Source organism: Corythoichthys intestinalis, chromosome 13 (genome assembly GCF_030265065.1).
Source record: "Corythoichthys intestinalis isolate RoL2023-P3 chromosome 13, ASM3026506v1, whole genome shotgun sequence".
Classification (NCBI taxonomy): domain Eukaryota; kingdom Metazoa; phylum Chordata; class Actinopteri; order Syngnathiformes; family Syngnathidae; genus Corythoichthys; species Corythoichthys intestinalis.
Genome location: NC_080407.1, coordinates 10728203 through 10753723, shown reverse-complemented (window position 1 = coordinate 10753723; position 25521 = coordinate 10728203). Strand labels below are relative to the sequence as shown.

General features: G+C 39.4%; 2 protein-coding genes across 10 annotated transcripts in view; one reads left to right on the top strand and one right to left on the bottom strand.

Moving 5' to 3' along the window:
- The window catches only part of impdh1b (IMP (inosine 5'-monophosphate) dehydrogenase 1b), a 145763-nt gene extending 143050 nt beyond the window's left edge, over window positions 1–2713 (bottom strand). For 6 of the 8 annotated variants that reach the window (XM_057856365.1, XM_057856368.1, XM_057856371.1 and 3 more), the window contains exons 1-4: window positions 2587–2711; window positions 2109–2254; window positions 1945–2002; window positions 492–573 (exon numbers count right to left, since the gene is read on the bottom strand). The gene's annotated coding sequence lies outside the window, so the exon portion shown is untranslated. Of the gene's footprint in view, window positions 1–491; window positions 574–1600; window positions 1769–1944; window positions 2003–2108; window positions 2255–2586 lie in introns of those variants that run through there. The other 2 variants (XM_057856366.1, XM_057856367.1) reach the window with 2 other exon arrangements.
- Window positions 2714–8155: 5442 nt separating this feature from the next.
- wu:fc23c09 lies at window positions 8156–13472 on the top strand. 2 transcript variants are annotated; one of them, XM_057855996.1, is made up of 4 exons: window positions 8156–9514; window positions 9689–9760; window positions 9834–10374; window positions 12123–13472. In XM_057855996.1, the coding sequence occupies exons 2-4, from the start codon at window positions 9694–9696 to the stop codon at window positions 13213–13215; spliced, it is 1701 nt and encodes a 566-aa protein (XP_057711979.1). In that variant the 5' UTR covers window positions 8156–9514; window positions 9689–9693; the 3' UTR covers window positions 13216–13472. The 2 variants fall into 2 exon arrangements, with proteins under 2 accessions (XP_057711979.1, XP_057711978.1); XM_057855995.1 differs by lacking the exon at window positions 8156–9514 and having other exon boundaries at window positions 9642–9760.
- Window positions 13473–25521: the final 12049 nt, after the last annotated feature.

The following is a 25521-nucleotide window of genomic DNA, read 5'->3' as shown; positions in this document are numbered from 1 at the left end:
TACCCATGTTGACAATTACAGGCATCTCCTAATCTTTTCAAGTAGGAGAACTTGCACAATTGGTCGTTGGCTAAACACTTATTTGCCCCACTGTATCTTGTTTGTTCAAGTTAAAGTTTTTACTGATTAAAATTAGGTAGAGTGAGTTAGATTTAACCTATTTAATACAGATCACCTAAATACTTTTAGTACAATTTATATGGATCATAATTACTACCCACAAAAATCGTTTTTTACAGTGTACTTCTGGATGGATTCAAGTGTTGTTTCAGTTCCAAGTGCATTATTTTTATTTGAGCTCACTTTCGTTATTGTTTTTAACATTAGTCTTATTTGGCATTAATCTATGCTTGTTGTTTTGGTTTTTTTTACCTTGAAGTTTGGTTTTTATTTGTGTATAGCACTTGTGGCATAGTTTTTTTTCTTTAAAGCCCAAGACACATTCCCAAGTGTGAATTGGGCTTTTGTTAAAGTGTGCTTGAGTTACTTACCTTGCGAAGTTGTTGCTTTTAGAGCCATGTTGACCTCCGTGAGTCAGATGACTGTTGGGAAAGTCCTTGAGGACTGCAGCGACTGTGAAAAAAATAACAGGGTATTTTGCATTTCAGCACATTTTTAGCACAGCCCAGGACAGACGAAAAATGAGATCATGGGGCTAATGGGAGTTCTGTTTGGGCACTTCACAAAGAGTCAGCGAACCATCTGCTGGGAACGCTTTCCACGTATGTGAAATTCAAAGATACAAAAGGTCGAATCAAATCGCAGCTGCCTTAGCAATGTCTTGAAGGCTAAATTTTGTTTTGATCCAAAGGGAATGACATCTGAAATTGCTGTCAGGGAAACAAACAGTAATTGAGATTCAAGTTGTACTCTTTGTTTTCTCGGAATCAGTTTAATCCCGTCTCATTTTAATAACGCAAAAAAAAATGAGAGGAGGAGCAGACATGATAATCCAGGACTGGACTCTGGATTAAATTAGGATTGTCTGGACAATGCAGTGTGAGTATGAAGATGATGATGATATCACGCATGTCCACATGTGATCAGAAGATGATGGCCTGTAGATTTGGAATATTTCTTGAAACAAATGCTGAGGTTGTAATGGAAAAAAAATCTCCTTCCAAGGATTTCAGACTGATGTCAAAGCAAAAATCCTTTATTTCTGTACTGTTAACTCGTAAACTTATCTAATAACAACATCTGAGAGCAAAGAATATAGTTTTCAAAGTAATACATTGGAGGTATTTTTCCATAAATCTTGTAGGTTGTCTTCTGGTCTTATGTTTCATTAATCTGAACATGCTTGTTCAATTTAGTTTTGCTTCCGTGAGAGAAAAAGCAACACGACTTGCCACGGGCGACTTATAGAAGAGCTCCTCGTGTGAGATGCTTTCATTTAAGAATATGCTCGCATGAGCAAATCTGATGGCAAGTCACATCTCGGTTACGTCTCTTATTGACATGAACAAGTCAGCGCCCTTGTTGACCCACATGCTAATGTTATAACATGAAGTCTCATTGTTACCTGTGTTAGTAATCATTAAAATGTAAAGTGATTATTTTAAGTAGACTTCAAATTGTGTTTATTTGGGTTACTTACGAAAGCCCATCCGTGCCGGGTCACCATGTACTGTGTGCTAAACCGCTTTATTACCGTTATCATCATCATTATGGCTGATTTTCATAACCACTGAGTCAGTGCCGCCACTCATTTGGCATTTTACCTCACCATTAGAAGACAAGGAAGAAAGCTAAAAAGGAACAATATTAGATCTTAGGATAGTTGAATAATCAAAGTGAAAATGGTGACACCCTGACATCATATAGATAGTCTGATGTCATTATCTATGTGTTTTCAGCCACAAGAGGGCGTGTTAGTGCAGTCTTGCTATCATTTGTTGTTAAGCTTTTATTCCTTGTAAACAATAACCTTCAATTCGTCACCTTTTCTCGATTTCAGGCCGTGTTGGTTTTAGGGGCAGTACCTGTCGCTCCAAAAGCACTGCAGGAAGATTTCAGCAGTAATTAGTCGGTTTATCAAGACCCAACATGCACACAATCTGCAGATTTCAGCCTTTAACAAGGTCTGCAAAATTTTACGTTCCTACCTCCCAGGCGAGATTGCACGTGCGTCACAAACCACAGTAAAAACAAACATCCATTATCCCCTGAGATGAGACTCAAATCCCACAAAAGACCACTTTGAGCGGTTGGAAACGCAGGTTCGGCAGTGGCACGTCTCAGCCTGCCAAGCCTGGAACAAATAGTCATCAGCCCTTTGTTACTCGCGCAGTAAGAAATCATGTAGCCTCTTGAGGTTTTCTGTTTCATTTAACCCACCACACGTCCAGTAAACTTCGAATGGGTTCTTTTTAGTATTTGATTCTTGACAACGTCATAATTTACATGAGCTGTAATCAATTTTGACCAAAAAAAAACAGATGGGCCTTATGGGGAAAGTCAGTTATGTTTGGTAAAAGGGCTTTTTTGACGAATGCGGGGGTAAACCATTATATTATACCACCAATGTCATTTATGCTTTGTAAAGTTGTAGGAAATATTTACATTCACTGCTTTAAAACTCACCTTATTTACTTTTCTAACGTAGTACTGGTCAAACTTTCTCACAGTGTCGTGCCCCCGCTTCGGTTGTTGTGGTTTCTCTGCCCGCCAATCACTTGCGCATAGTAGCTCTAACGCCATTGGTCGAAGGTGCTCGGAAAGTGGACGAATGGGAAGCAAGTTGCCAGGCAGTCTGAGCATTGCAGGGCGGTGCTCAAACACAGATGTCCAAAACTAGACGTCTTAAAGAGTAAGTAATGGCGGCCATCTTGCGTCGGTGAACAGCTACGGTAGCGGACGTTAGATGAGGGAATTCTTGATGAATTTACAAACGGCTTGCTTACAATAAACTGCATTGCCTTTGTGATATGTATTACAAGCAGTTTAAAATTTGGTTAAAAATTTTAGCAAATTATAGCTATTTTAAAGTATACTCTCCATTTACTACACGATGTTTGTTAGAATTTTTTTTTTTTTCTCTGACGCAAAATGGCCGGTAAATGATAACGCCCATATGGGTGGTCTCATAACGTGCAACCGACTTCTAGTCTTATATATCTATGCTAGGATATACTCGTACTTACACACGTATACACACAAACAGCTGTTCCATTGACTTGTAAAATAGTAGTGCAATGTCACTAACGCTGCAAACGGTCTTAGTTTCGGTGCTTTGAAAAATTGAAACTAAAAACTTAACTATAAACTGTTTCTTTCGAACAAACTGTGTTGTCTTTTTGGTTGCGTGTTTTGCTTTTTAGTTTTTACTGCTTCCTCTCACTTCCGGAGTCTGTGAGTGTGTGAACTTAAGGGACACCACAGTAAAGTAAAATAACGGTTAAAAATTTTCAATTAAAACAACATTTTAACTAAAAGAAAAACGTAATACAGCGTAAATAGGGAAAAATCTTCTGTTAAAATGCTATTTTGTGTATGTGTGCTTGTTTAACGTGGAATATTGCAGATTGAATGGGGATTTACCCTTTATGTAGGGCTTAATGGCAAATTCAGTGACCCAAATCAACAGGTCCAGCTTTGTTTGCCCATCTGCTCTTGAGACAAAAGCCTTATGAGTATCCGATGCTCTCACATTATTATTGAAATTCTTGGAAAGAAGTTGTAGGGCATTTTATTAATCAGTCTTTGAAATCCGTCAAATTAAAGTCATCTGCCTTTGCAGCATTTCCACAAATTTTCTGTTTGGATTAGCTGTTCCAAGGCCGGATGTCACGATATCATGTTGTGTGTCCTTCATTAACACCAAAGAAACAACAGCTCTGCTCGCAAGGCCAATATGTGAGACCCAGAAAAAAAATTGTCAACAAATGACCACCAAGAAGCTTCTCTCATTTTTCACCCCCCCAAAACTTCACAGTTCTTCTCCCATCCCGATGTTCCCACATGCCTCTCGTACATGAAAACACATTTAATTTGGTTTGGAGGGATTCTGGGCTGGGTTAAAACAACATGGTGAATCCTTGCTGCCTTGCTGGACTAGAAGCGGAATAATATTTGGATATGCAGGCATGCTATAGACAGCTTCCCCTCAATGCCGGACAAAAAGCACTATTTTCTCTTTATATGCGAGGAAAATTATACTCCTTAAAATTGTGATGGACAGAAACACCTTGGATATGCTACTCACTGTCTGGTTGTCTCTGAAAATGTTTATTTTTCCTTGATGTGAATGGAGTTACGAATAAGAACAAATGGTGGTAGACAATCATCGTTGTAGGTCAGTGTTCTCAAACATATGATGACATGTCAAAACATGCTGAAACCTCAAACGAGATCTTCTGTTCCGCCGGAATGTAGAGTAGCAGAAACTTTAAAAGCCTGAAGTGTGTGTTCACAGTTTGCACCCGCGTGGATGAGACGCTTTTAGGCACCGATCGAGTAATAGTCTGCGACCCATGGCCTTCGCCCTTGTTAACCCCCTCGCCAGTGACGCTCCAGTCAGCAGACAAGCAGATGGGAGGAGGGAGGAGCTACGAGGATAGGCTTGGAGTTGTCACTGTCAATCAAACTTAGCGTTTTGTTATTAACTTGCAGCAACAAAAAGTCACTCTTTGATTACAGACTCACATCGCATTCAAGTGATCCGGATTCATTTAGCTTATGCAGATATAATTTCTTTTAAGTCTCCGATGTGCCATTATACAGACATTAGTGGAAGCTTCTCAGGCAATGACATCATGAATGAAACATTTCAGTACCCTGGAAATGAATGCTCAAGTGCTAGTCATTCAAAATTATTTCAACATTAAGGCAAAAATACGGAAGATAAAACTGTCTTTTTAAGATGATTTTTTTTTTCATTCAATTCAATTATCATTTAAACCATTTTAATCAGGGGCATCACTAGGTTTTAAGAACGGGGGGGCTTAGCCCCCAGAAGATGCACTGGATGTAAGTGAACGTAGTAGCGTACAAGCACAAAACTTCACAAACATCTAACAAAGACTGATAGTTAATTCATTATTGTTATTGTTGTTGTTTCAGTCTATTTTTAATTCAGTTGAACAAAAGGACAAAATGGCTACAATTGCAAGTTGCTTGGTAGATGGAAGCATCAAAGAATGCAAATACATAGACTTCATAATGTATTGACGGGACACGGGGCGTGGAGCCAATAAATAGGGCCTGCATTGTTGGCGAGGACATCAAAGGTGACCGATCGGAATCACAACGAGATTTTTTTTGTTGTTGAAAATTCTTGTGAATAAATGCTTAAATTTCTTAATTCTCTATAGATATGGATGTAAAACAGTCTCGAGTCTTGGTTAAAAGCAAAAAAAAAAAAAACGTGCAGTTAGCATTTATTCTAAGTAAATATGTCGAAGTACAATGCTAGTCTGTTCTCAAATGTAGCTAGCGGCCGCCTAATGTAAACAGAGCTTTTCTTGTGAAAATTCTTGTGAATAAATGCTTAAATCCCCAAATTCTTTATAGGCATGGATGTAAAACAGCTTAATTCTTGGTTAAAAGAAAAAAAAAGTGCAGTTAGCATTTATTTTACTTATATATGTTGAAGTACAATGCAAGTCTGTTAGTGAATGTAGCTTGAGGCTGCTTTATGTAAACAGTGCTTTTCCGGTGAAAATTCTTGTGAATAAATGCTTAAATCCCCGAATTATTTATAGATATGTTATAGATATGGACGTAAATGTCTCGATTCTTGGTTAAAAGCAAAAAAAAACAAAAAAAAAACGTGCTGTTAGCATTTATTTTTCCGTAATTATTGCGAACTATGATGCCAATGCAGTAGCGGCTAATTCCTCCCATTGATTTTTTTTCACAGTGTTTCAAAATGCATGCATGGTCCGAAAAATAAAATAATTACCTCGAATCCGCGAACAAATTACTCCTGAGAGAATCCTTCCTGTTTGTATGCGGTACAGCTTTCGTGCTTTTTCAACAGAAATCCGGCGTTAGATCACTGCGTGCGTCTTTGTGAATAGCTCCTCTTGATGTGGGCGACCCCCTACTTGAATGCGAGGCAGAGTGCATGACTGATCTGACCCGTCAATACCAATATGAAGTCTATGGCTAATGCTATAAAATATTATATATATATTATTATTGTTATACTGTAGCCTCTACAAGGCAACGCTAACTTGGTGATAATGCACACTCAGTAGGAAAACAGCACATTATTTTCAATTAATTGTACTCACCTGGACCCCCCGAACTGTATGTAAAAAATAAAACATATTTTTAAAATGTTGCCTGAGAATTTAAGATGAGGCTCACCACGCTAAATGCTAACGCTCCGAGCCAATCATCATCGTCCTGTTTGCAATGACATCACCACCCACTTCCCTCCTCCCCGCTCCCGTCAAGATCAGACAACTCACCTTTCATTCAGCCAAATTATAGAAACACGCCCCTTCACATCCTCAGTAACGGTAACGGCGTTGCAAAGATGTGAAAATTAATAAATTAGATTAATTTTGAAAAAATTGAAAAACTGAAAAAAAACCCCACCGTTATACTCGAACGCCGGCCCGGTACCGAAGGTCAAAGGGCAAACGCAGTGTGGTTTCACAGTGATATGGGTGTTCTCAATATGAACAAGTGGAATGGATTGGATAATGACGCACTGATGGGGCTCTTTACCTACAGAAACTGACAGATTTATGATCATATTTAAGTTAATAATGATAGGGTATATGATTATTGATTCAAACTAGTAGTCTGGCAACTTCATAGTGAATATGTCAGCATTTTTTTTTTTTTTTTTTTTTTTTTAATATTGTTTTTTTTTAATAAAACAACACCAAATTATTTAAGGGGGGCTTGACAATATTTGTAGCCCCCCTAAAATAAGCCTACCGACGCCACTGATTTATAATACTGTGCCATACTACAGTATTATGCAATTCCGAATGCCATGCATGAGGAACTCTTCTGTTATCCTCTGCCGCCATCTAGTGGATTATAATTTTTGCACTTAAATTTCAGTGCAATTTTCAGTGGCGGTAATTCAATCTATTGTGAAAGGGAGCCCCTCTAAATTCCTCCAAGTCAAAATCGATTAGACATCCGTCGCTGTCAATTGCAGTAAATGAGTTCATGACAATAATTGGAGTGTGTGGTGTAGTGTGTGAAATGTAGTGTAAAGTAATACCTTACTTAAGTGGAAAACCAATTTTCTATTGTCACAAAACTACATATATAAATAAATATACAAATTTATCAACAAGGACAGACATTGTGATTTGTCGGTCATTTTAGGGCAGGACCAAACGCGATGTAATGCATCCAAGTCATTAGAGCGTGCACCAAGGGCGTAGGTTTGCATAGGGGCGGTAGGGACATAACACTACCAACTTTTCAGGATGCTCAAATTGTCCCCACCAACTTTTAAGCACCCTTATTTGCATTATACAATGAGTTCATCTATAAAGGTAATACAGATTGTCTTCCCATGTGTTGTTAGGATAGAATTGACCCTACCATTATTAAGTGAATGAATTTCATTATGTTCAGACTTAAATTTATCCCTTTTCACTTGCTATTTAATAGACCATTTCCCCCCCCTAAAACGCAGGTTTGATTGGCTGATGACTAGAACCCCCTAATTCACACAGAAATCCATGTCAATATGCCGCCTCCTCCGCCCCCTTTGAAGAGGGGGGATAATAACATTTTTGGGGGGCCAGCAGCAGCCACTGTAAGTAATGTAAAAAGATGTTAATGTTGTGGAGGTGGGGAACACACCACTAATTTTGCTACTGAAAGTCCAACCTTCATCAGTGAGCATAACATTAAACTGTGTAAACTTGCTAACCTGTAAAACTCGAGTAGAAAGCTGCTTATAGAGAGGTGTCTTCCTGTATGTTTTCTACTGTGAACTTTAATTCAACTGTGCATTTTGTGCATTTATTCATTAATTAAAATGTATTTATTTTCCACATCATTAAAAAAAAACTTTTATTTGCAGTTAATGCACATTTAACCCTCCCTCATAAAAACAAAACAAAACAAAACAAAAAAAAAAAAAAAAAAAAACTTCAAAAGCACAGCCACTCTAAATTTCCTTTATATGAAGCAAGCATTTTGAAAAATGACTTTCTCCCTATGAAAATAATTTTAACTTTTTTCATTTTTATGTAAGAACCAGCCATTTTTGAGAAATGTACCCAATCTTTTTGGTCTTATTAATGTCCCGTCACCAGCAAAAAGTGTACATGCAGGTTATGCTGTTATAGCGTCCCTTCCAATGTTGAGACCAAACCTACGCCCTTGGCATGCACTGTACTTCATAAACGTCAGTCATTTTACTGCATTTTAAAAAATCCACATCCAGCCTGAATCATAACTACGTTAATGTCTTTTTATGAACCAAACCATTTGTTATTCATTTAACAGTCCAACGAGTTAAATAAACTTGTATGGTTTGTTAGTTCAAACTAGGGCTGTCAAAATTATCGCGTTAACGGGCGGTAATTAATTTTCTAAATTAATCACGTTAAAATATTTGACGCAATTAATGCACATGCCCCGCTCAAACAGATTAAAATGACAGCAGTGTAATGTCCGCTTGTTAATTGTTTTTTGTTGTTTGGCGCCCTCTGCTGGCGCTTGGGTCCAAAGGATTTTATGGGTTTGGGGAGTGAGCTTGGTGTAATTATTGACATCAACAATGGCGAGCTACTAGTTTATTTTTTGATTGAAAATTTTACAAATTTTAATAAAACGAAAACATTAAGAGGGGTTTTAATATAAAATTTCGATAACTTGTACTAACATTTATCTTTTAAGAACTATAAGTTTTTCTATCCATGGATCGCTTTAATAGAATGTTAATAATGTTAATGCCATCTTGTTGATTTATTGTTATAATAAACAAATACAGTACTTATGTACCGTACGTTGAATGTATATATCCGTCTTGTGTCTTATCTTTCCATTCCAACAATAATTTAGAGAAAAATATGGCATATTTTATAGATGGATTGAATTGCGATTAATTACGATTAATTAATTTTTAAGCTGTAATTAACTCGATTAAAAATTTTAATCGTTTGACAGCCCTAGTTCAAACATAAACATTTCTTTGCTGTGACTTATGAGTGCTGATCCAGGTTTGAGCACTGAGGTCAAAGGTTGCAGCCAGGCCCTTCTGAACACCAGGATGTTAACGTCTAAACAGCAGGCACTGTCAAAGGGAGGAAAAAAAACAATTGTCCTCCCTGACCTCCTGTCTTGGGCCTGGTTCCCCCTTTTCCCGCCATTGATCCCACATTGAGGGTACGTGCGACAATCCTCTTCCCCAAAAAGGCATTTTTAGTGTGAACATGGATCATTTAGGTCATCTGCAAGCCGTGGGGGTTTACGGCAGCAGCATGCGGTTCAAAGGTTGTCTCTCAGTGTCTGGACGGTCCTGCACAGCAGACACACACAAACAGAATTGGCTCAAACGGATAACACAGCAGCAGGACATCAGGTAATGTGAACTCTACTTTAATTGTGTGTAACCCGCTTTGATCCACATGCCTCATGATGATGGTGATTTCCAGCAAATAGGCTGTATTTATTATACACTGATTTGATTAGAAGCATTTGATTTGGGAAAAAAAATACACATTGAGAAGCAATTACACTATTCTGTTGCCAACAGATGAAATGGAAGTTCTCACACTTGTGCTGATACTTTTTATAGTGCCTTTACATTTCTCCAAGCTACAATCAAGTAAGTGGCAGAAAAATAAAACACATTCTTTCACACAAAATCTGCCACAAGTCTTTAAATCTTGTGATTTTAGACCAAGAAGCCTTGGAAGTTCGTGAAGACGCCGAACGATCACCAACGTCCAGCGAGGAGAGCAAAGATGACAAGCGAGACGTACTGAACGAAGAGCGAGAGAGCAGGCTGGTTGCGGGGATCGTCCCTCTTGAGATGACTCAAAATATATCTCAAAGTGTGCCTGATGCTACTCGGACACCTCCATCTGACAACATCTCCACCGTGTTTATCTCACCGCTGGAAGAAGTGCTCAGCGAGGTGCTACAGAGTCCTGGTCATTACTTGGAGCGCATCAGCCCGGATGTAGCAGTCCAAACGGTCACAGGAATGACAAACGCCATCATCGAAAGAGCAGAATATGACCAAAATAAAAAGACCGAGCCTTCAGTCACACAAAAGAAGATCACAGGTGACAAAAATACGACTGTTAGAAATCACAAGCAAAACGGAAGGAAAAAGAAGTTTGAAAAATCCAAGGAAGTGAAAAAGGCTAAAAAGACAGAGCGTTTTCCTTATTTCATGGATAACTACTGTCCTCCGGATTGTGCCTGCTATGGAGGGTAAGACGTGGTGACAAAATCCATTTTTGAACATTAGAAATACAGTGAGGCAAATAAATATTTAGTCAACCACCAACTGTGCAAGTTCTCCTATTTGAAAAGATTAGAGAGGCCTGGAATTGTCAACATGGGTAGACCTCAACCATGAGAGACAGAATGTGAAAAGAAAACAGAAAATCACATTGTTTGATTTTTAAAGAATTTATTTCCAAATTAGAGTGGAAAATAAGTATTTGGTCACCTACAAACAAGCAAGATTTCTGGCTGTCGAAGAGGTCTAACTTCTTCTAACGAGGTCTAACAAGCCTCCACTCATTACCTGTATTAATGGCACCCGTTTTAACTCATTATCGGTATAAAAGACACCTGTCCACAATCTCAGTCAGTCACATTCCAAACTCCACTATGGCCAAGACCAAAGAACTGTCGAAGGACACCAGAGACAAAATTGTTGACCTGCACCAGGCTGGGAAGACTGAATCTGCAATAGGTAAAACGCTTGGTGTAAAGAAATTAACTGTGGGAGCAATTATTAGAAAATGGAAGACATACAAGACCACTGATAATCTCCCTCGATCTGGGGCTCCATGCAAGATCTCACCCTGTAGCGTCAAAACGACAACAAGAACAGTGAGCAAAAATCCCAGAACCACACGGTGGGACCTAGTGAATGACCTACAGAGAGCTGGGACCACATTAACAAAGGCTACTATCAGTAACACAATGCACCGCCAGGGACTCAAATCCTGCACTGCCAGACGTGTCCCCCTGCTGAAGAAAGTACACGTCCAGGCCCGTCTGTGGTTCGCTAGAGAGCATTTGGATGATCCAGAAGAGGACTGTGAGAATGTGTTATGGTCAGATGAAACCAAAATAGAACTTTTTGGTAGAAACACGGGTTCTCGTGTTTGGAGGAGAAAGAATACTGAATTGCATCCGAAGAACACCATACCCACTGTGAAGCATGGGGGTGGTAACATCATGCTTTGGGGGCTGATTTTCTGCAAAGGGACCAGGACGACTGATCTGTGTAAAGCACAGGTGTCAAACCGATTCCAGATTTTGAGTGAAAATCTCCTTCCATCAGCAAGGGCATTGAAGATGAGACGTGGCTGGGTTTTTCACCGTGACAATGATCCCAAACATATACCCAGGGGAACAAAGGAGTGGCTTCGTAAGAAGCATTTCAAGGTCCTGGAGTGGCCTAGCCAGTCTCCAGATCTCAACTCCATAGAAAATCTGTGGTGGGAGTTGAAAGTCCTTGTTGCCCAACGACAGCCCCAAAACATCACTGCTCTCGAGGAAATCTGCATGGAGGAATGGGCCAAAATACCAGCGACAGTGTGTGAAAAGCTTGTGAAGAGTTATAAAAAACCTTTGGCCTCCGTTATTGCCAACAAAGTGTTCATAACAAAGTATTGAGATGAACTTTTGGTATTTATCAAATACTTATTTTCCACTCTAATTTGGAAATAAATTCTTTAAAAATCAAACATTGTGATTTTCTGTTTTTTTTTCTTCTCCACATTCTGTCTCTCATGGTTGAGGTTTACCCATGTTGACAATTACAGGCCTCTCTAATATTTTCAAGTGGGAGAACTTTCACAATTAGTGGTTGACTAAATACTTATTTGCCCCCACTGTATGTTCTTGTTTGGTCTTTTTTTGCAGAAATTAACCAAATGAAAATAGTGTGTCATAGTATAATTATTCTGAAAGAAATGCAGAAGCGGTTTGTCGTTTTTCAGGGTGGTCCAGTGTTCCGACAAATCGGTCGAGATGATCCCATACGGAATTCCGTACAGCTCGCGCTACATCCTACTGATGAACAACCGCATCCAGAGTATCCAGTTGGACCTTCTTCGAGGATACGCCTCCATGGAATTCCTGGTCCTAAGCGGGAATCGTCTCACGGACGGCTCGGTGGAGGGTGCGTTTGAGGGTGTCCTGGCCCTCAAGCGTCTCTACCTGGATCAGAACCTGCTGGCGAGCATACCGACGGACCTTCCGGCTTCTCTCGAGGAGCTCCGGCTGGACAACAACCGCGTGAGGATGATGTCCGACTGGGTTTGGAGTTGCTGTCCGGGCCTTTTGGTGTTGAGCCTCAGCAACAACAGTTTGGGGAATGAATCAGGGTCGCTTCCTGATGCCGTGTTGTCCCCCTTGCATTGCTTGAAGACTTTGAACCTGGATCACAACTGGTTGACGTGCGTTCCCCTCGGATTGCCGCTGTCGGTCAAGGAGCTGTACCTCCGAGGGAACCTCATCGAGCGCTTCGACGGCAGAGCGTTTGACGGGACGTCCCGGCTGGCCATTTTGGACCTGAGCGCCAACAGACTAAGCAACCTGCCCAGAGATGCTCTCCTCAACGCCAGCCACCTGGAAAGCCTTAACCTGGAGGGCAACCGATTTAAGAAAGTACCCAGACACCTTCCTTCGTCGCTTAAAACCTTAAACCTGGAGGGAAACCTCATCTCCGCGATAAGAAAAGTGGATTTCACTTCCTTGAAGAACCTGGAACATCTCGGCCTGGCCAGGAACAAACTCACCAAAGTGGCCCCCGGTGCATTCCGGAGTTTGATCGCCCTGCACCAGTTGGACCTTTGCCACAACGCCTTGCGTCAGGTGCCCAGACAGCTCCCGAGGGGCCTCCACTCGGTGGCGCTGGCTCACAACAAGATCCGGTTGGTGCCCCGGGATGCCTTTTGCTGGGGTAGAGCGGGCTCGGGCCTCAGCGGGCTGGTTCAGGTGCAGTTAGAGAGCAACCTGATGGACATGGCAAAGCTGGACTCAAAGGCTTTCAGGTGCTTGAGGGGATTCCAAGTCGTGCATTTCAATTGATACAAAAAATGGAAAACATCCAAATGACTAATATGCTATTATTTATTGTTTTAATGTCATTTTATATTTGTTGCTTTATTTTTGGGTTCATCTTTGCATACCAGTGTATGTTCCCATTGGCCTTCGATTAAAATCTGCGGTGTTGTGTAAAATTAATATTATTCAAATGAATTGCCCCAATAATATCTTGCTTTTCATATAGTTTGATGCAATCCTGCAAATGTGTACAAATGTTTACAGCATTGCGTGCTGTACCTTCATTCTACCTCAATCTATCTTAAAATAGAACACATTTCTCCTTTAAGAAACCGTTTATTTAAGAATGTAAATATGTGCGAGTATGTGGTCAAGATGTATATTTGCTGATGTTCCAAATATGAATAAAATACATTACTGTACTGCTTCAGTCAACAAATCAAATTGGCGTTATTGCGTAAAACGCCCACAAGATGGAAGTAGAGTACAGGGGGATCTCACATCATGACCGTTGCCTGCAATGTTGTCACCCAACTGCCCATAAAGGCAAACACATGCATGAGGAAGTTGACCTCCTGGCTTCAAATGATATACTTGAAGTGCAAAGACTTTGACGAGAACGCTCAAGTTGTTTAGAGGCAGAATGTGATTTGCACATGTATGTTTTACACCACTTTATGAAGTTCTTCTCAGCAACGTGGCACCACACCCACCGAGGCCCTACGATCAGAAGGGAGGGAGTGAAAAAGAAGAAGAAGAAAGAAGGGAGGGATGATGGGGGGAGGATGGAGGATGGACCCAGGCACTGTTGGCTCGGTGTCCAGAAAGGGAAGAGCTGTGGCTGGGCAGGCGGCTCACCAGCACCTCCCTACAGTCCAGTAGGACCCTAACCCAAATCACAAGTACCTGGAAACGCCCCTGCAATCCTGTCTTTTGCATTATTGTTATTGACACAGTGCAAATCTGAGAAGTCATTCAAGTGCAGCTGAAACACACGAAACAGTCATTATCAACACTATCACAAATGACCACTTACTTGTTTCTGTTTTACTGGAGTGTTTCCACATTCACTCAACTTGTAACCACTTGTCATTATTATTGTTGTTATTTACTCACAGCCTTTAAAACAGTCCATGTGTTGCGGTTCTGACCACATCCAGCTTGACTGGAAATCCAACCGCATATTAGGGCTGTTTAACACTTGAAGGCCTCTTGTTTGAAATTGGAAAATACCTGGAGAAAATCAAAACGGGGACCTTCTTGCCGAGATTCCCAAACTGTCGTTGACGTGACGGGGAGGACATAGTGTTTTATTCTTTCTCTTCATCCTGGTTAAGGGTTAACGTGACACCTCGCATCCACAGAAGAGTGCGATTGCACGCCAGGGAAAGGAGGTGGCGCCTGAGCTAGTAAGAGAGGAGTGGAGTGAAGGAAGGAGGGGAACCATGGGAGCCAGAGGGACCTCCATACACACACAATCCACATGCATGCCGCCTATATACCATGCACTATGTATCTCAGAATAAAATTTAAAAATGGATGCTCGATCATCACAGTATAGCCTTAACTCCCTCTGAAAGAATTCAGCGTGGAGGTTAACTCCCTGCCTGACACTGACAGTGTTAGTGGAAACGTTTGTTCATTCGCTGCCAACAGTGGTGGAATGTACCGACGTTACTGTACTTACAGTGAGGGAAATAAGTATTTAGTCAACCACCAATTGTGCAAGTTCTCCTATTTGAAAAGATTAGAGAGGCCTGTTATTGTCAACATGGGTAAACCTCAACCATGAGAGACAGAATGTGGGAAAAAAAAACAGAAAATCACATTGTTTGATTTTTAAAGAATTATTTAAAATAATAGCGACCAATAAAAGTAACTTATTTGGTGACCTACAAACAAGCAAGATTTCTGGCTGTCAAAGACGTCTAACTTCTTCTAACGAGGTTTAACGAGGCTCCACTCATTACCTGTATTAATGGCACCTGTTTTAACTCATTATCGGTATAAAAGACACCTGTCCACAAGGGGACGTGTCCCACTGCTGAAGAAAGTACATGTCCAGGCCCGTCTGCGGTTCGCTAGAGAGCATTTGGATAATCCAGAAGAGGACTGGGAGAATGTGTTATGGTCAGATGAAACCAAAATAGAACTTTTTGGTAGAAAAACAGGTTCTCGTGTTTGTAGGAGAAAGAACACTGAATTGCATCCGAAGAACACCATACCCGGGGGCTGTTTTTCTGCAAAGGGACCAGGACGACTGATCTGTGTATGAATGGGGCAATATATTGAGAGATTTTGAGTGAAAATCTCCTTCCATCAGCAAGGGCATTGAAGATGAGACGTGGCTGGGTCTTTCAGCATGACAATGATCCCAAATACACAGCCAGGGCAACAAAGGAGTGGCTTCGTAAGAAGCATTTCAAGGTCCTGGAGTGGCCTAGCCAGTCTCCAAATCTCAACACCATAGAAAATCTGTGCAGGGAGTTGAAAGTCCGTGTTGTCCAACGACAGCCCCAAAACATCACTGCTCTAGAGGAGATCTGCATGGAGGAATGGGCCAAAATACCAGCAACAATGTGTGAAAAGTTTCTGAAGAGTTACAGAAAACGTTTGGCCTCCGTTATTGCCAACAAAGGGTACATAACAAAGTATTGAGATGAACTTTTGGTATTGACCACATACTTATTTTCCTCCATGATTTGCAAATAAATTGTTTAAAAATCAAACAATGTGATTTTCTGTTTTTTCCCCCCACATTCTGTCTCTCATGGTTGAGGTTTACCCATGGTGACAATTACAGGCCTCTCTAATATTTTCAAGTGGGAGAACTTGCACAATTAGTGGTTGACTAAATACTTATTTGCCCCATTGTATACATTATTAAAAATAAATAAATAAATACGCATCAGAGGAAAATACTTTTACAGGAGAAAATACTTTTACTTTTTATTTATAAATTTTAAAGCAAGTACTGCAATTTTCGCACTATAAGGCGCACCGGACTATAAGCCGCCACCCACCAAATTTGGCACGAAAACGGCATTTGTTCATACATAAGCCGCTTTGGACTGGGATATTTACTCCAAAAGATATTAACTGGTAACTTTATTTGTCAGCGGTATCATACGACTGTCATAAAACCAAATGAACCACCATGAACCAATTAGCTGCAATGCTTCATTGCCTCAAGAAACTTCATTTGGCAATCACTGCTCCCTTGGGGGAGACAGTCAACCTCTGCTGCCACCTTCTGCCAACACTGTTGTTTACCAACATGCCTCCTAGCATGCAATGGAGCGCTACAGATGTAAATAACAATCAAAATTCATGTTCTGTGCTAATTATATCTTCAGTTACTGTTCCAGTTGTTTCATTATCTGCTAGTTATGGTATTTGGTAACACTTTATTTGACAGTGGCGCCATAAGACTGTCATTAGACAATCATTACATGTCATGAGCATTAATGGATGCTTATAACAGAGGTCATTTAGTGTTATCCGGCAAATTATCTCACTTTTGTATGGATGTAAAAGTTCCAAGCTGGATATAAATGCAGTTATCGACATAATTTGCCTGATGACACTTAATAACATCTGTCATAAGCATTCAATAATGCCCATGACTGTGTCATGTCATACTTATGACAATCTTATAATGTCGCTGTCAAATAAAGTGTTACCTATTAATGCAAATAAATCAGCAAATAAGCCAATTAGCGGCTTGTAGTCCGAAAATTACGGTACTTTAGTACTTTTACTTGAGTAGATTTTTATTAAATACTTTCACTGAATTTTTTTTGCACCTGTATCTGTACTTTTATTTAAGTAAAAAACAAAAAAAGTGAGTACTTCATCCACCACTGGCTGCCAACCCTTCCACTTCAAATGGATTTGACGTCTCCTAGTTATAAACTAGTGATGGATGTCTTTCATCGTCAATGGCACTGAAAGAAACACTTCACCTTCTGCTTCCCATCCAAACTGGGTCGCAGTCTCGAATAACATAACAGTCGCCGGAGAGTGAAAAAAACAAGTCAGAGAATCGCCGTTGTGTTTTCCAGGTCAGCTTTCCAACGCCGGGAGCAGACGTTACCTAAGCCGCTGCCCTCTCATAAGCGCAGAAAACAAAGCACGGGCGACTTGCAGCAGTCAGCAAAGTGCCTCATTATCCATTTGGAGTCATTTGACAGAGAAAGTGTTGCCGTTCTGGCTCGGGTCTCTCATTTAGCAGCTGGGAAATAAGAGTCGGGCTACACTTGTCGTTTGTTAATAAAATTGCCACCAGTTGACATTGTGGAAAGTTTGATGTTTTCTAGACAAAAAAATGAAGGCATAAGCTTGAATTTATTTGAGTAGGTTCGTCTCGTTAAAGATAAATTGCCACGCTCAATTTTGAGTTCAAACTCATTTCCGCCTATTAGGCTGTCTTGTCAGCTTGTGATTTTTATTGCATCATTCTAACAGTTAGACATTTGAAATAGATTTCTTTGGCGATATTTTCTTTCTGCCCGAGATTTTATTAATGTCGTCAATAAAATTATAGCCGACAGCAGACGTTGGATGCAGAGAGTACATTCCCTGACAAAAGTCTTGTCGCTTATCCATTTTGTAGAAACAATTGCTAATAACTAGGGCTGTCAAATTATCGCGTTAACGGGCGGTAATTAATTTTTTAAATTAATCACGTTAAAATATTTGACACAATTAACGCACATGCCCCGCTCAAACAGACTAAAATGACAGTACAGTGTAATGTCCGCTTGTTACTTGTTTTTTGGTGTTTGGCGCCCTCTGCTGACGTTTGGGTCCAACTGATTTTATAGGTTAGTACCATGAGTGAGCATGGTGTAATTATTGACATCAACAATGGCGAGCTACTATTTTTTTTTTTTTGATTGAAAATTTTACAAATTTTAATGAAACGAAAAAATTAAGAGGGGTTTTAATATAAAATTATAACTTGTACTAACATTTATCTTTTAAGAACTACAAGTCTTTCTATCCATTGATCGCTTTAAGAGAATGTTAATAATGTTAATGCCATCTTGTTGATTTATTGTTATAATAAACAAATACAGTACTTATGTACCGTATGTTGAATGTATGTATCCGTCTTGGGTCTTATCTTTTCATTCCAAAAATAATTTACAGAAAAATATGGCATATTTTATTGATGGTTTGAATTGTGAATAATTACGATTAATTCATTTTTAAGCTGTAATTAACTCAATTAAAAATTTTAATCGTTTGACAGCCCTAATAATAACCTGACTTTTAATTATTCAATTGGTTTCAGAAATGGCTCATATGAAAGCTAAGACACTCCCAAATGATGTTGAATGTACAAAAATATATTTGTTTAACTGAAAAAAGGTTTATCATTTAATGAAGACATAAATGTTAAATTTTGGCAAGACAAAAGTTTTGTCGCCTACAAAAAGTTGTGTGAAAATTGAACAAAAAATGTACTTCAAATTACTGGTGCACGATAATTATTGGTCCGGTAATTACCGGTCCGATAATAGGAATTATGACGTCATCCCGATAAATCCAATAACATTTATAATAGGACCGATAATATGTACTGTTCTGGCTTTGCACTTTACACACAAGTATGGGAAATCAGTTGACCATTTGCGGGCCATTGCTCCCACCTGCTGGTCAGAATAATTCAATGCACCTATTTTTTGTTACCGTAGTTTGGTTCAATCACTTACACATTGCGGTGTCTAGCGGTAGCACTGACAGTCGTGAATGCTTTCTGTTACGTTTCCGCCTTGGAAATATATGTAAGTGTTTTATGTTTACTATTACATATGGATGTGCAAAATACGTTCACTTCTGTGGTGAAGGGTCATATGTACAGAACTTCATAAGTTATGTTATAGAAGCCAGCTAATGCTTTACTAGCTCAAGCTAGTGTGCTATGCTATACATATAATAATTGTATGTATAAGTGTATTGTGCTGTTTGTTGTATATTGAGTAATGAATATGTGTATTTTTCTATTGTACTTTCACAATATTAAGACGAGTGTCTTCCCATAAAAGCAAGAAAAGACCAAGCCTTGTGGTTTATGGAAGTGCATTCATTCTTAGCTGGCAGCTGGGCAGTGCAGAAGTGAAACGCACTGTTTTGTTCATGTCATTATGAAAAATCAGATGACATCAAAGGCAAGTTATCGATATCGGTATCGGTTTCAGAAAATGGATATCGTGCACCTCTACTTCAAATACAAAAATATGTTACATAACATAAGCGAATTAAGTAGTGGTGCTGTGAGATCCAAATTTAATATTTTGAATGACTTACATGGGCTTCGGCAAGGATTCATACAATTTATTGATGATGTTATCAGGAACATCAAAGAAAGTAGTCTTGCATGCCTTCCAGAGTTCATCAACATTCTTGGGTTTCGTCTTCCATGCTTCCTCTATCATCCTACCCCAGACATGCTCAATGATGTTCATGTCTGGTGACTGGGCTGGCCAGTCCTGGAGGATCTTGATTGAAGCATGCGATGGAGCACCATCCTGCAGCAGAATGTTTCCCTTTTTATGGTTAGGAATGTTAGAGGCAGCTAAGATTTGTTGATATTTGAGACGTTTTATGTTGCCTCCCACCCCTCAGATCTCTGGCATACCCCCATACTGGATGTAACCCCGGACCATGATTTTGCCACCACCAAACTTCACTGTTTTGTGGCAAACAGTGGATTTTTCAGATGAATCTTCTATTGAATTACACCACAGTCGCCGCAAATATTGCAGGAGACCTACTGGAGCCTGCATGGATCCGAGATTCACTCAGAAAACAGTGAAGTTTGGTGGTGCCAAAATCATGTGTGCGAGAGATCTGCAGGGTGGAAGGCAACATAAATAGTCTGAAATATCAAGGAGGATGGTGCTCCATCGCATACTTCATGTCACGCCTGGGTGTGAGTTGTCATGTCTTGGTATATTGTTGTCTCTTCCTGCTTTATTTTGAAGGCTCAACCTCCTGTTTCCACCACTCACCCTTCCTGCTGTCTCACCTGTTTCTGATTATGATTACCTATTGTTCCCACCTGTGCCTCATTCCTCATGTGCTTAAATTGTTTGTCACTCCCTAGTCTTGTGCCATAGCCAAAGATATTCTAAGTTGTAAATTGTTCATAGTATTCTGCCATAGCTCTTTGTTATTTTGTGCCTCGTGCATAGCCCTTTGTTGTAATTGTAAACTCCAGTGCATTTTGCCTAGCTCTCTTGTTTCTCGTTTTTATTATTTTTGTTTCATAGCCCGTTATTTCCTCCTGCTGGAGCGCCCTCAGTTTGTACTTACCTCTGACCATTTTATGTTATTAAAAGACTGAATTCTGCATCTGAGTCCGCTCATCTTGTCTAAGTGTGATTTAATTAATTAATTTTAATTTAATTTTTAATTTTTTTTGTATGAAATCCATGGGCTTGAACGACTGCATCCATGCGGTTCAGCAAGGATTCATACAATTTATTGATGAAGTCATCAGGGACATCAAAGAAAGCAGTCTTGCACGCCTCCCAGAGTTCATCAACATTCTTGGGTTTCGTCTTCCATGCTTCCTCTTTCATCCTGTTCATGTCTGGTGACTGGGCTGGCCAGTCCTGGAGGATCTTGATCTTCTTTGCCTTGAGGAATTTTGAGGTAGAGATTGAAGTATGCGATGGAGCACCATCCTGCTGCAGAATGTGTTACTTTTTATGGTTAGGAATGTAAGAGGCAGCTAAGATTTGTTGATATTTCAGACTATTTATGTTCCCTTCCACCCTGCAGATCTCTCGCACACCCCATACTGGATGTAAGCCCAGACCATGATTTTCCCACCACCAAACTTCACACTTTTCTGAGTGAATCTCAGATCCACACGGGCTCCGGTAGGTCTCCTGCAATATTTGCGGCAAATGTGGTGTAATTCAATGGAAGATTCATCTAAAAAAATCCACCTTTTGCCACTTTTCCAGCGTCCATCCTTTTGACAGGCTATGTGCCTTGGCAAATGCCACAAGTTTTTAAAATTATCTGCACCCTGAGAGATTTGCAGGCTGCCTTACATTCATAACCATAAAAAGGGACAAACTCTGCAGCAGGATGGTGCTCCATCGAATACTTCAATCTCTACCTCAAAGTTCCTCAAGGCAAAGAAGATCAAGATCCTCCAGGACTGGCCAGCCCAGTCACCAGACATGAACATCATTGAGCATGTCTCGGGTAGGATGAAAGAGGAAGTATGGAAGATGAAACCCAAGAATGTTGATGAACTCTGCAACTCTCTCATGCAAGACTGCTTTCTTTGATGTTCCTGATGACTTCATCAATAAATTGTATGGATCCTTGCCGAAGCCAATGAAAGTCATACAAAATATTAAATTTGGATCTCATAGTACCACTACTTAATTCGCTTGTTATGTAACATATTTTTTGTATTTGAAGTACATTTTTTGTTCAATTTTCACTCTACTTTCTGTAGGCGACAAAACTTTTGTTTTGCCGAAAGTTGACCTTTATGTCATCCAGGGCCGGCCCAGGCCATTTGGGGGCCCTAAGCAAAATAATGCAAAGGGGCCCATATTTTTGGCCCACCATTTCGTCACAGTGTACTGTGAAACCCAAACATGCAATCCAACCCATACGTCCATATTTTGTATATTAATCAGATTTTGTTGCACTGCATGCTTCAAACTTCTCACCACAAATGATTTTCAGTACTTACAGTAGGTGGCGCCAAGCCTTTTTCTAAAAGAGGAAAGAAAGAAGTTAAGGAAGAACTTTTATTTTTTTTTAAGCTTGTAATCAAGTATCAAAACTCACAAAAGTCAAATAAAGGAAACTGTAGTAAACAAAATAAAAATAAACAATTGCCAGATTGGGGGCCCCCAAGTGGTCAGGGGCCCTAAGCAGCTGCATAGTCTGCGTATAGGCTGGGCCAGCCCTGATGTCATCATAAAATGTTTTTTTCAGTGAAACATACAGTATATTTTTGCACATTCAACATCGTTTGAGAGGGTCTTAGCTTTCATATGAGCCATTTCTGAAACCAATTGACTAATTAAAAGTCAGGTTATTAGCAATTGTTTCTACAAAACGGATAAGCGACAAGACTTTTGTCTGGGACTGTACATCGCCATCAATCCCACGTCGTTCCCAAGGGATGGTTGACGTGTTGAGGCTGTGAGTTTAGTCTCTCACCGTCAGCATGTGTTCTTATTTTAGGTCTAACCTCCTCCGCTCAGGTCCAATATCATCCCGGAGCGTGAGAGAAAGTGTTAAACGGCGTCTCTGTGCATTACCACCTAAGTCTGAGCAAGGAGGAGGACCGTGACACAAAGTTGGATGTGATGTTTGTGGTGCAGACGCTGGAGTCAACTGGGAAGAGTCCAAAAGAAACCAACTGACTGACTGCTGTGAAACCAGATGTAGTCCGTCCATCGGACAGGCCTAATGAGTTAAAAAAAAAAAAAAAAAACGGCAGCAGATCCTTGGATGAAGCGTGTGCAATACAATACTTGATTTCACGCGCACCACAGAACTTGTGAAAAGTCAACACCGTCCTTGTAAAAGTTGATTTATAACCTTGTGGTGGCGCGCCGTCAGCGACCGGTCCGCATCCGTGTCGGAGCTTTAAATGGATCAACGTACCTTGTCATTACTTTGATTGCAGTACGCCAGAAGAGACAAATGAGCTGTCTTATTTGTGGACGTCACTGCAAAGTTTTGTCACTTTCGAAATCAGGGCAGCAGGAACGGAACATGTGATCACACGATGCAATGCTCGAAAGCCATATGTGCGACTGCTTGCACAACACATGCAGATAAAGTACATCCTGTTCTACAACGACGAAGGAAAATATTGTTGCTGTCGGCGCAACAACACAATACTTCTTTGGCCCCTAATCCTCACTTGAAAATCAAAATTGGAGTGCCGAGAGCAGGAATGTGTGCTCCTTTCGACCAAAAAATTCTTTGTAGCTTAGGCGCTGCTACCAATGACTGTATGTTCGATTTGTAAGATGCGTGAGTCATGCAAGTGCCGGTCAATGATCCATCATTTTGTACTAAGGGGGAGAAATTGTTCCAGAAGAACTGGCAGAACGTAGCGACCAATTAGGATAAGCTCCAGAGTCCAATCCGGAAATTGAAGGAATCTGACCTTCTTGCCAGTCCGCCGGAATTGCGCCAGCCGAACCTGCGCTGGCGCAGATCCAATGATCCGAGCCGGCGGGATGCAGCAATCCGGCCAGAAGGCCAAACTCCACGCGTTCACATTAGTCTTAGTCATAGGCGGAGTTTGATTTTTGGGGCAGGTGTGGCACAACATGTTGATGACCCTAAAACGCAGTGTCAGCAATAAAATTAACTTACAAGAATATTTATAATAATAAGTTGACAATGAGCGTTTTTTGTTTCTCATCATTCTTGAGGGGAATTCTAAATCATGCTGCTTAGGACAGCTATAGTTTTCACCAAGATCGTCATCCATTGAATATGGTACGCCCGTTGGTGTCGTGCCAATGTAGTTTCCCAGTCAAAATTGTATCCCCTGGGCGGAGCCATATGGAGGTAGATTTGTGTCTTTATTATTAATATTATTAATATTCATCCAAAAAAAAAGTTGCTTTAAACAAAATATATATTTTCAACAAAAAAAAAGTCGCCTCAATAAAAAAAATGTGTTTGAATGCTAAAATGTATTTGAAACTCAAAAAACTAAAAAAAAAAATACATGTGAAAGTTATTTTTCTTTTAATTTTTTTTTTTTTTTTTGATTGAAGTAATGTTGATTTTTTTTGCTAGGACATTTTTGTCTTTATTATTCAATCAAAAAATAAGTTGCTTAAAAAAATAAAAAAGAAAAATCACTTCAATCAAAAATAGAAAAATCATAGAAAAAGTTTTATAATGCGATATTTGAGATTGAAAAATTAGCATTTGAACAATAAATTTTTCATTGAAAAAGTTTTCTTTGATTGAAGCAATCATTTTTGCGTTTGGGCCATATTATCATTAGGACATTTGTGTCTAAATCAATCGCAAAAAAAGCCGCTTCTGGGACGCGTCTAACACGCGGCCGCACCGCGACTGGTGTGCATTGGCTGATTGACTTTAACGCCCGCATTTCACTGCGTTCTCGCGGCAGCCACGTTGTCGCGCCGTTGACGTTTCTGGGTTATACTATCCTACCGTGTTTGTCCTCATTATAGAAGAGAAGACGGAGTAGATATAATCTACACAAAGAAACTGTAACCCGATCGACTCACAGCCTCGAAAAGTAAGGGTTACATTATGTCAGAAACTCGTTCGATACGCCTCCGTTCCGAACCAAGCACCACGTACCGAAACGGTTCAATACAAATACATGTACCGTTACACCCTTGATATATATATATATATATATATATATATATATATATATATATATATATATACATATATATATATATATATATATATATATATATATATATATATATATATATATATATATATATACACATATATATATATATATATATATATATATATATATATATATATATATACATATATTAGGGCTGTTAAAATTATCGTGTTAACGGGCTTGTGTTTTTTGGAGTTTGTCGCCCTCTGCTGGCGCTTGGGTGCGACTGATTTTATGGGCTTAAGCACATGAGCATTGTGTAATTATTGACATCAACAATGGCGGGCTACTAGTTTATTTTTTGATTGAAAATTTTACTAATTTTGTCAAAACAAAAACATGTACTAACATATATCTTTTAAGAACTACAAGTCTTTCTATCCATGGATCGCTTTAACAGAATGTTAATAATGTTAATGCCATCTTGTTGATTTTTTGTTATAATAAACAAATACAGTATTTATGTACCGCATGTTGAATGTATATATCCATCTAGTGTCTTATCTTTCCATTCCAACAATAATTTACAGAAAAATATGGCATATTTTATAGATGGTTTGAATTGCGATTAATTACGATTAATTAATTTTTAAGCTGTAATCAACTCGATTAAAAATTTTAATCATTTGGCAGCCCTAATATATATTTTGTTTAAAATAAATATATATATATGTATATATATATATATATATATATATATATATATATATATATATATATATATAATATTAAATTGTATGCAAAGCAAAGGACCGTCTAAGGTGCACAAAAAATAATTTTGACCCATTATATAAATATGTTTTTTTGTTCATTTCGTTCATTTTTGTTCCAGTTTTATCACTTTACAACTTTTATATATATATATAGGAAAGTCAATTACATGCAATGACACTTTTCGGCCACCAGGGGGGCCT

Coding starts and splice junctions, on each gene's coding strand:
- wu:fc23c09 (XM_057855996.1), top strand. CDS start 9,694: ATGGAAGTTCTCACACTTGTGCTGATACTTTTTATAGTGCCTTTACAT. Junction 9,761..9,833: donor TTTCTCCAAGCTACAATCAA/GTAAGTGGCAGA, acceptor TTGTGATTTTAG/ACCAAGAAGCCTTGGAAGTT. Junction 10,375..12,122: donor GATTGTGCCTGCTATGGAGG/GTAAGACGTGGT, acceptor GTCGTTTTTCAG/GGTGGTCCAGTGTTCCGACA.